Source organism: Erinaceus europaeus, chromosome 10 (assembly GCF_950295315.1).
Source record: "Erinaceus europaeus chromosome 10, mEriEur2.1, whole genome shotgun sequence".
Classification (NCBI taxonomy): Eukaryota; Metazoa; Chordata; class Mammalia; order Eulipotyphla; family Erinaceidae; genus Erinaceus; species Erinaceus europaeus.
Genome location: NC_080171.1, coordinates 93,812,001 through 93,823,759, shown reverse-complemented (window position 1 = coordinate 93,823,759; position 11,759 = coordinate 93,812,001). Strand labels below are relative to the sequence as shown.

The 11,759-nt window shown below is 41.9% G+C and overlaps 1 protein-coding gene across 2 annotated transcripts in view; it reads right to left on the bottom strand.

Annotated features, from left to right (window-relative positions):
* Nucleotides 1-769: 769 nt before the first annotated feature.
* Nucleotides 770-11,759, bottom strand: part of PTGS1 (prostaglandin-endoperoxide synthase 1) — a 35,616-nt gene continuing 24,626 nt past the window's right edge. For both annotated transcript variants that reach the window (XM_007539942.3, XM_060200105.1), the window contains 2 exons: nt 5,367-5,514; nt 770-1,782 (listed from right to left, as the gene is read on the bottom strand). In XM_007539942.3, coding sequence (XP_007540004.2) covers nt 1,427-1,782; nt 5,367-5,514 — 504 coding nt within the window. In that variant the 3' untranslated portion in view covers nt 770-1,426. The remainder of the gene's footprint in view (nt 1,783-5,366; nt 5,515-11,759) is intronic.

Sequence of the window (11,759 nt, the reverse complement as noted above, 5' to 3'; positions counted from 1 at the left end):
ATATATCCCACTTTCTTCTGACATGAGCCAGACAGGGTCATCTCTGGAACTTAGTCAATGCAGGAGTGAATTGAAGTTGAAGGGAAGAGAGAACACAACTCTAGACTCAACCCAACCTGGGTCTCAAATGGCTCTCGCACTAGTGGAGTCCATCACTTGACCACCTCAGCTCTTAAATGGGCTTTTCTCAGTTTTGAAATGGGATTATACCTACTTCCCTCTTAGTGTTGTAAATCAATGAGAATTAAATGTGAAAGACTGGCACATAGCTGTAAGCATTCCTCTCCCCACATGCCCTTCATCTCTGTTTTCCGAACTATAACAGAGGAAGTTGTTTTAATCTTGATGGGAATTGAATGCTACAGCTCCTGGGGCTAGAGAGTTGTGTGTCTTAGAAGAGTAGCCTGAATAAGGCAAGGCCTAAAGGGCAGGAAGGAAGCATCAAAGTTAGAATGAGTAGACAAAGACAGGGCCCAGGGGCCCCAGTGGAAAGACTCAAGCTGAAACCTTGATCACATCTAGCTTGTGGTCAGAAGAAAAAAATACTTCAGCACTGCCTCTACTTTGGGGGATGGGACCAAAAGAAATACACAGCAGTCAATTTGGAAAAAAAAAATTTTTTTTTTGTTTGTTTTATTAGTTTCATGAAAAACAGCTGCCAAAAGTCAAGACCTTAATGAGAAAAGAGTGTGCCCGGGAGAAGCCCACCAGTTCTAATCATATCCTCAGACCATCCCATTTCCCTTGCCCCCGCTTAGTGTAGACACAGTCTAAGTATGCATCTTTATTAAATGTTAGATTCTCCCAAACAGGGAAGTGAATCAAATTAACATTCTAGACATTCAGGTAAAGGTTGATTTGTCATTGCAACCACTGCTCTAAATCAGCAGCCAGGACCACAGCATTCATTGTTGTTGGCTTTTTTCACAGTTATAGAACACTTTTGTTTTTCCTTAGTGAAAGAGAAATCAAGGTTAGTTCCACACAAAGGACCAGAACATTCTTAAATGCCAATTAGAAAGTCAAATTATGAAAAGCCACCCAGAATTCTAAAATGCAGAACAAGAACACCCTAACTTTCTAGATAATTTCATCAGGAATGCCACATTCTAGAATGCCTATGTTCCAAATCACACAGAAATCTGGTGTTCTTGCTTGTCTCAGCAATGAACCCAATGTTCAGTCATGCCAAATAAGAAACACCCCTAGCATTATGGATGATTAACCAGAAATTCAGCATTCTAGATTGGCCAACAAGACCACAATATTCTTGATAATGGGTGAGAGACCCAAGCTCTAAATGTCAGCCTTGATGTTCTTGATGTCAAATCAGAAACCCAATGAATAAGACTATAAACCCAGGACTCAGCATTCTGGGATGACAAATGTAAAGTTCTCTCCTCCAAAATACTGTTGTCTGTTCCCTTCAGAGCTCTGTGGATGGCCGTTCCACACCAGGTCCATCATTCTGGTTGGGATCAGGCACACGGAAGGAAACATAGGGACAAGTCTTGGTGTTGAGACAAACCAGTTTCTTCAGTGTCGCTGTCTTGACAATGTTGAAACCCATTTCACCACCAAATGTGCTTGGCTTCCAGTACTCTGGGGAACAAATGGGGTTTCCTAGAAGACCCTTGAGGGAAAAGGGAGCCCCAATTTCTATCATACTCTCCCCAAAAATAGAGTTTGGATGGCACTTCTCAAGAAGCAGCCCTGGGTAGAATTCCATGGCGTCAATGTGTCCATACAACTCCTCCAACTTAGCTGCCATCTCCTTTTCTCCTACAACAGGGGGAAGCCAGAGTCAGAGCCATAGTACCATTAAAATTAATCTGGGGGGAGTCAGGCCATCACGCAGCGGGTTAAGAACACATGGTGCAAAATTAATCTGGTGAAACTTCTAGACTTTCCTTTATCTAGAGAAGGATAAGGGACTTCAGATGAGCAATGTGTGTGACTGCACACATGCAGTTCTTCTTCTTCTAGCGTTTCCCTTCTTCCGTACACATGCAGTAAAACCTGACCTTACTGATAATTCTCCAGGTTCATATCTAGGGAAGGAATTTGCTACTGAAGGAATATCTAGGGAAGGAATTTGCTACTGAAGGAATATCTAGGGAAGGAATTTGCTACTGAAGAAGGCATCAAGGGCCTGTATTCGCCACCAGTCTATGACCTTGAGCAATTCATCTCACTTCTCTGATCATTACAACAGGAAGCATGCTTCCTTCACCGGTAGGTTTCAAGTCCTTCTCCTGCCCTAAGTACTTTCATTCTATTAGAGCTCAGAAATACTTGACTTATCGAAGATCCCACATAGCTTTAAGGTTCCAAAATGATTTCGTTACTGTGGTCTTTCTGCACAACCACTCTCAGACTGCCATGGAGAGTAAAAATTGACAAAGACTGTCAGGATCATAAGACTCATTCCATACTTTGTGAAGGATATATGCTGAGAAGTAGCAACCAAGTGGAGACAGAAATTAACCTCCTTACCCATTTCCCCAAGCCCACTCCCAATAGGGCACTAGTTCACCCTCATGGGCCCATGCCATATCCTGGTCAAAAAAAATCTCACAATGTTGGTGACAGAATTTACAAACATTCTTGGCTGCCTAATAGCTGGGTATCTTAAACAACAAATAATATACACATACATACATATATCTATATATATCTACATATATATTCATATTCTTGGCTTCCACCCAAGCAGACCTAATGAATCATAATCTGCAATTTGGCTTTTTTTTAATCAATTTTCACAGTAATTCTTAGACAAGTGGTCCATAATAAGTATTTAGGGAAAGAAACCAGACTTCCGGAGGTGGAGCTACGAGCAGCAGATCTCTTTCTCTCCTCTCCTCTCCTCTCCTCTCCCGGATCAACTAGGAATACCAAAGGAGACCACCCGGACCGAAACAAGACAGGACTAGAATGACCACAGGAACCCAGTAAATCACCCGTGAGTACAAACACGCATGGCTGGTGACAGAGAGGAGAGAGGGGCCTAAGGAGAGATTAAGTGACTGCTAACATTCAGCAGTTTATCAGTGGAGACACCACCTCCAGTCTGCTCCACAACAAGAGGACAGCTGAAGGGAGGAGAGGACTCCCCAGAGACTCACCAAGTGCAACTCTGAGTCTCCATTGCTACTACCCTCAGAATCTGGAGCAGCAACAGGAAGGGACACCAGGGTACAGAGATCTAACCAGGAAACTCAGGAGAAGACCTATACCTCGGTGACATAGCTGAGGGGCTGTGAAAGTCTCTTTGCATAACCACTGGATTATCTCTGCCACACCCTGCTTTATCTCTTGGTCAGGAGTCAGTGATTAAGCTAAGAAGCCTATTGACACTTTAAAAGCCCTCAGGCTCCCATAGCCTACAGGGAAGAAAAAAAAGGCTTTTACACCACTGAGCTCCAACTCAGGGATTGAAAAAAAAACTGTTAACTTCCACCACGGTAAACCCTTTAATTAAATTACTTAGACACAAGTCAATCCAGGCAATAGTGATCAATAATTTGAAAAGTACTGATAAGCGGAACTCATAACATAATATATAAAATGGTTAAAACAACAAGAAAAAATATTGGAGACTCAAACCAGGACAAGAGTCCAGCTAAAAGTCCTCCAGAGGGTGAAGCACAAAACAATGAGTTCAACATCCAAACATTAGCTAAGGAAATAATAACAGGAGTGAGTAAAGAATTTGAAAAAATTGTAATCAGAAATGCAGGAACAACAAATGAGAATATGGAAGAAAATTCTAATAATCTCATGGTTATTAGAGAGCTGAAAGCTGAAATCTCTGAACTAAGAAGGCAACTAGCTGAACAAGCTAAAACAGTATCAGAGCAGGGCAACAAAATAGATGACCTCCAGAAAGCAGTAGAGGGCAGAGAGAATAGAATCTATGAGGCTGAAGACAGAATTAGCAAGATTGAGGATGAATTAGAGACAACTAAAAAAGAAGTAAGAGATCTCAAAAAGAGATTAAGAGATGCTGAAAACAACAACAGAGTCCTATGGGATGACTTCAAAAGAAACAATATATGCATTATTGGCTTACCAGAGGAAGAAAGAGAAGGAGAGGAAGAAAGCGTTCTCCAGGCCATAATAGCTGAAAATTTCTCTAGTCTAGACAACACCAAAGACATAAAGATTCAAGAAGCCCAGAAGGTCCCAAACAGAATTAACCCAGACCTAAAGACACCAAGACATGTCATACTTAGAATGGAAAGGAATAAGGATAAAGAAAGGATCCTCAAGGCTGCAAGAGAAAAACAAAGAGTCACCTACAAAGGAAAACCCATAAGATTAGCAGCAGACTTCTCCATACAAACACTACAGGCCAGAAGAGAATGGCAAGATATCTATCGAGTGCTCAATGAGAAAGGCTTTCAGCCAAGAATACTATATCCTGCTAGATTGTCATTCAGACTAGATGGAAGCATCAAAACCTTCTCAGACAAGCAACAGTTGAAGGAAGCAACCATCACCAAGCCTGCCCTGAAAGAAGTTCTGAAAGGTCTCCTATAAACAACCAGACCACCACAAATAGGACATATGTCAAAACACTCTAAAACTCTACAAGAATGGCGTTAAAATATCTTCAATCTTTGATATCAATAAATGTCAATGGCCTGAATTCACCTATTAAAAGACACAGAGTAGGAAGATGGATCAGAAAACACAACCCAACAATAAGTATTTAGGAATCACTAGACAAAATAAAAGTCAAAGTCTTCAGCATAAAATCTAAGATTACACAATGTGACCCCAACCTCACATCACTAACTCTTCCTGCCCCTTGCACTAGCACTTTGCTTCAGTCATACCTACAACTATCCCTTCAAAATAGGCTCATTATTTTCTTTATTTATTTTTTAGTTTATTTATTGACTAGAGACACAAATCAAGAAAGGAGGAGGAGATAGAGAAGAAGAGAGAAAAAGAGGCAATTGCAACACTACTTCACCATTTGTGAAGCTTTCCCCCTACAGGCTTCAAGCCCTGGGGCTTGAACCTGAGTCCTTGTTCCACCAAGTGTGCCACCATCTGGCTTCTAGGCTCATTCTTTATGAACTCTATGTCTTTCTCCTTTCAGTTCTTCTATCCAAAGTATTCTCCCTTCTATTATCCACTTAGAAATTCCTATTGAGTCTATGGCCATACCACCCTGAACACAACTGATCTCATCTGATCTCAGAAGCTAAGCAGGGTCAGACCTGGTTAGTACTTGAATGGGAGAAATTCCTATTTAATCTTCACATCCAGCTAAGAAGCCACCATCACAATGATGACCACTTTACTCCAAGTCCCTCAAGCCAAGGAAGCATGTCCAGGAGGCAGTTGCTCACCTGTGAGCTCCTGGAAAGAGGTATAGGGTTTCATGTTAAACCTCTTGCGATATTCATTAAAGGGCTGCAGACGCAGCTCTCGTGAGTCCTTGATAACTTCCACAGCCACATGAAGGATGTGATGATTCATGTTTCTACCACCACCAATCTGTCAAGAGATAAGCATAGTTGTGTGAGCCAGGCCACACAGTCTTGTAAAAGAACTTCAGGTCAGGCATCATAGGACAGAGGACACAGCTGAACCTAGTGGCTGCCATCACTGGTCACTATCATGCTTTCTCTGGACTTCCTCTGCCCCCAGACTCAGCTGTCCCATCTTTAAAGTGTAAAATATGCTGGGAGGATCTCTCTAGTGACTTACCATGTCACATTGTTCCTCAACTGTTTGAATTTAGGTGAGGAACTCCAACATCCTGTTAAAAAAAGTTCTGTAACTAGTAGGTTCATTAACTAAGATTCTGCAGTGGAGTGGTCATAATGGCCCGATCTCAGAGCTCAAACAGATAGGAAAGACATTCTAGCTCCGGAAATGAAATTGGAAGGGACAATGTTTTTCTGAGCTAAGTGATAGAAAAAGCATGAACAAGTATTGCTTTGGGGAGAGTAGACACTCAGGGCTTTCCTAAGAAGTTTTTTATTTTATGTTTATTAGTGATTTAATAATGATTAATAAGGCTGTAAGTTAACAGGGGTATAATTCCATAAAGTTCACACCACCTGAGTTTTGTGTCCCATCCCTTCCATTGGAAGCTTCTCTATTCTTTATCCCTCTGGGAGTATGGGTCAAATTCTTTTGGGGTTCAGAAGGTGGAAGGTCTGGCTTCTGTAATCACTTCTCCACTGACCATGGATATTGGCAGGTCAAGCCATACTCCCAGCCTGTTTCTATCTTCTACTTCCACTGGAAACTTCCCTATTGTTTATCTTTCTGGTGATAGGTACCAAAATTCTATTTGGGATGTGAATGTGGGAGTTCTCTCTTCTGTAACTGCTTCTCTGATGGACACAAGCATTGGCAGGTCAATCCATACCCCAGCCTGTTTCTATGTTTCCCTAGTAGAGCTCTGAAGAGGTGAGGTTCCAGTACACACTGGTGAGGTCATCTGCTCAGGGAAGCCAGGATGGAATCATGATAAAATCTGCAACTTGGACAAATTCAGGGACTTCATGCATAAGCTGATGGGGGCTTGGGCTTAGAAGCCTACAACTTACAGGGGCTAAGGCCAGTGGTCTCCAGGGAAGCCCCAGCCACCATATCGCCACTCCCTCCCATTCCAACCCCATCCCACCCCCCATGTTGCCTTCTGCAGTCCCTGCCTATGACCATGCTAAGATGAACCATGTCCCTGTGCTGTGTAGGTTTTTCCAGAAGTCCAACAAACAGCCTGCGGATGCACCTGAAGCAGGTCTGCCAGCCCATATGCTATACCGCACCACCAAGGTACTGACACTGGGCAGGACCCTCTACTGCCTCCCGGTGCTCTGTGTGGCTTCATAGCCCTGCAACAAGTGACCACACACCTTGGACCCTCACCTGCATCATTTCTGTAAATAAAAAAAATGTAACTTGAACAATGGCCTGTTAACATTTGACAAGAGCAGCTTGTGAGCTCCCCCAATGCACGTGCTGTGCACCCAACTCCCCAAGCCCGAGGGGATGTGCTCTGGTAGTGGCTAGGCCCTGGGCTTGGAGCTGAGCACATGAAGCCTGGCCACCTCGAGGTGGCATGTCACCAGGTGTGGCTGCAGCCAGCTGCCCCAAGTTGTGTCCCTCAGGGTAAGTCATTGCATCTTAGACCAGCACCTGCTCTCTGTCGCTTCTGTGACATGCTCGCCTGCACCCTGTATCAATGTTAAGTCCTTTAATTTATCTATTTTTTAAATATTTATTTACTTTCCCTTTTGTTGTCCTTGTTTTTTATTGTTGTAGTTATTATTGTTGTTGTTACTGATGTCATCATTGTTGGATAGGACAGAGAGAAATGGAGAGAGGAGGGGAAGACAGAGTGGGGGAGAGAAAGATAGACACCTGCAGACCTGCTTCACCGCCTGTGAAGCGACTCCCCTGCAGGTGGGGAGCTGGGGGCTCGGACCAGGATCCTTACCATGGTCCTTGAGCTTTCTGCCACGTGCACTTAACCCGCTGCACTACCGCCCAACTCCCAAGTCCTTTAATTTATGATGGATTTTGATTGTGGAAGAAATATGTGAGTGAGAAGAAGAAGAGGAGGACGAGTAAGAAGAAGAATCTGCAATTTTGTGACTGAAAGGCAGTTAAGATGTGAGGCAGGACAAACTGTTCAATAAGCAGGAACCCAAAGGCAGGAATAAAGCAAATGAAATTAGGGTTCTTCATATAGGAAGAAGCTACAAACTCTATTTTAGGTATGTTCCAAGGGGCCCATGGCCTTAGTAATTTTTGTCTGAGTCTGATAGATAACATGCAGGTGAACAAAAATATTGTCTTGAAAAATGGTATCATAGTTGAGGATAGGCCTAGAGAGCTGGATTAGGGCAGAGAGTAGCTCCCAAACATGAGGTAAGTATATAAATACCATTAACTGTTTACTGTACCTATCTGACCTAGGGCCCTGATATATATTCATATTCAATATAGAAGCCTGTGTAACCTCTGAGTCCCTCTCAGCCTGAGCTCACAGTCCATGGTCTCAGCTAATAACATTCTAGGCTCAGACCATAGTACTAAGTACAAATATTTGCTTTAGACTAAATATTTAATCTCTTAGATCTGTAAGATGATCAAACTCTGACAATGGGCATAAATTGTTCAAGGAGCTCTAAAAATATATCTGCATATATAGCTTTTTAAACATCTAAGTCAACTACAACTTTAGGCCAGACAGATCAAGATCATTTGGCCCTATCAGTAAAATATGAAGATGTTCAAATACCACTAAAAGGGCACAAAGTATAGTGAGTTCAAGAATATTACCGTAGATGTAGATTTTACTGTAGATGAGTTCAAGTATATTACTGTAGATAAACCATTGAATTATCATCAGAAACAAACCCCTAACTAACCTGGTTATAATAATAATTAATTATTGATATTCTAGACTCTTTCTAAGACTATTTAAAAAAAAAACCCTTGCATTCTCTTCAAGATCTGCATTTCTCCTAGTCCTGGAACCTCTAGGAATATGCCCATACTTCCTGATATTTCTTCTCTCTGATTCCTTACTGCCATACCACTTCTGTTGACTTCAACCAAATTACTACTGGTGCTGCCATTTCACATCATGCTGCTACTGAATTCCTACTGTGGACTGTAACCAGAGATACCAAGCCTGAGAAGTCAACCTCACAACTCTTCAAACCTGGTAAGATCTTTCCTAACACATGGGACTACCTACATCCACATTAGATGGCATATAATTTAACAAAATCATGGATACTAGATATAGGCTAGGGTTTAGGTTACTGGATACCGGTGTACATGTATCCATAAGCTAGGGGAAATTATATAACTCAAAGTAATAGCACTCAATAGTCTTCAGTAATTAGTCATAGACCTAATAAACCTGGAATCCCAGTTGAGGTGCCTAAAAGGAATCATAAATTCTCCAGTGCTTAAGAGAGAGTTCTGTGTGCATAAAAATAGGTGGGAAAGAAGAAAAACATAAATAGGTGAGAACATACACCTTGAAGCAAAGCTAGAAGATAGTAGAAATCTTGGTGCCTCCACTGTAAAGCTGAGGGGATGGCTACTGTGAGTTGACTTGTGTTCTCCAGAAAGATTTGTTGGGTTTCTAATCCCCCAACATATATAAATGTAGTTTTATTTGGAAATAGATGCAATCAAGTTGAGATGTGGTCATATTTCATAGGAATAAGCTCTAAGCCAATAACTGGTATCCTAACTAAAAAGAAAGAAATAAAAAGAGGGGAAAAATCATGTGAGAATACAGCTTCCACAAGCCAAAGAAAACCAAAGATAGCCAGCAACCACAAGAAACAAAGAGAATGCAAGGCACAAATTCTCCTCTGAAGTCTTCAGAGAGAGCAGGTCTCTGGACAACTTGATTTCAGATTTCTAACCTCCAGAAGTGTTGAAAAAAGTACTTAGTTTGTCAGGGCCCATGCGATAGGGCATATGTACATGTATCCATATGTTAATGGAAAATATATACCTTAAAGAAAAAGTTCACAATAATTTGCAGTGAGTCAATAAATGAAGCAAGAAAGTAGAAAGAACTAAAAAGACACCTTAAAGTACCTAATGAAACACTTTCTACTTAGACCTACATACCCTCCTCACCTACCTCCTATTGCACATCCCTCAATCACTCCAAAGCTAACCTTGTCAGACAAAGTAAGGACTACAAAAGCTGAATAGGGGCAAGAGACTGGCATACTTTAATGATAACTCTTGAGACCACCCCATCAGCTGGGGCCCTAGTCAGGGAATCCTGGGATTCCCACACAGACATGATGGGCCTAGACCTCTAACAGATGCTTCTCTCCATTGTCACTAGTCATCTCCCTCAGGAACAATAAAATGGACCCCTTTGTAGGCCCCTATAGGACCTTGCCCTCAATGTGGATCAACAATGATAGGGTATGTTCCACCCTCCAAAGGGAGGTTGGACAACATACTCTATCTACTATCCAAGGAAGATGAGTCCTGAAATTACTGTAGCCTGGAATGTACCTAGCTGTGTACCACAGAATGTACCATGAAATGCAAGCTCAGACCTACAAGGATGCTGAGGTTACATAGGCTCCTGTGCTGAATATGGATCGCAGATCAAATTGATAGGGTTTGCAGTTAACAATATTTGTATACTTTCCCCCATATTTGGAAGTTACTCTCTTCCCCGATCCAGCTTTCTAGCCCTTTTTCCAACTATGATATCATCTCTCCAGACAATAACCTGGGTCCACCTGCATGCTAGACATCAGGCACAGGCAAAAACTAGTAAAATCATGGACCCCTTGGAATATATCTAAAATAGAGTTAAGAGCTTTTTCTAAAACAAAGACCCCAAATCTTCATCTGCAATATTCTTGCCTTTAGGTTCGTGATTAGTCAACAATTTGTTCTGCTTTATGTCTTAACTATTTTCAGCCAACAGGTTCCAGATGCTACCATGATGCCAACCTGATTTCCCTAGGCAGAGGACCCCACCATATGTCTTAGAGCCCTACCTTCCCAGATCCTTGTCCCACTAGGGAAAAAGAGAGACAGGCTTGGAGTATGGATCAACCTGCCAACACCCATGTTCAGCTGAGAAGCAATTATAGAAGCCAGACCTTCCACCTTCTGCCCCACAATGATCCTGGGTCCATGCTCCCAGAGGGATAAAGAACAGGGAACCTATCAAGGGAGGGGGGTAATATATGGAGCTCTGGGGGTGGGCATTGTGTGGAATTGTACCCCTCTTTTCCTATAGTCTTGTCAATGTTTCCATTTTATAAATAAAAATAATAAAAAAAGACAAAAAATACTTAGTTTGTGGCCCTCTGTTTCATTAATCTTAGAAATCCAATGTAGGCGTGCACCAGAGCAAAGGACTCTGAGGAAGGTGGGCAAGGTATGGGATAGAGGGGGAGTATCTTGGTGATGGTAGAGGATCTAGGTTAGGGGAAAGAGTGTCTTACAGACACCTGTCATGGGGAAGAGAGGGGTTGTACCTATGTGGCAACTACACTGTAAACCATCAGCATCCCAAAAAAGTGAAAAAATTAATAGTGATTTTTTTTAAAGGGGGTGGAGTGGGAATCTAATACAAGGACCTTGGACAAATTATTTAAGCTAAAGTTCCACCCAAGCTGGGGAAGATAAAAAGTATTGATTGGGCATGATTGTAACAAAATAAGTGAGATAAAGCAAGTAAACCAATGATCACAGTGCTGGCTCCATGGCACCCCCTCAAGATAACAACCCTATATTGGGAAAGCCTGTCTTACCACTTTTCACATTCTCTTTAATAGTCTGAAAGTCAACACACCTGTCTCCCCTCTGCCTTTTGTCCAATGCAACACCATGAGTTTTTCACACACATCATTATGAAAATGCTTTAGTACTCATCCAGACTCGTACAGACGATTCTATCTGTTCACATCACACAGAGAACAGACATCAGAAACCAGACAGCAGTTGTTCATCACTTTCAGCATATGGTAATCTCAGTCAAATTATAAGGAGGAAACCTAAATCCATATGATGTCTCTGTTTTATCATGGTGAGAAGCAAGGGTGAGGGAGCTGGAACTTACAGTTTAGGAAAAAGTTGTTTAGAAATTGTGGGGATAGGGCTGCCATAACAAAGTGCCAGCAGTTAGGTGGCTTAAACTATAATATCTTTCATCACAGTTCCTGAGGTTAAAAGTTCTAAGGTCAAGGCTAGCAGGAATGGTTTTATCCTTTCTC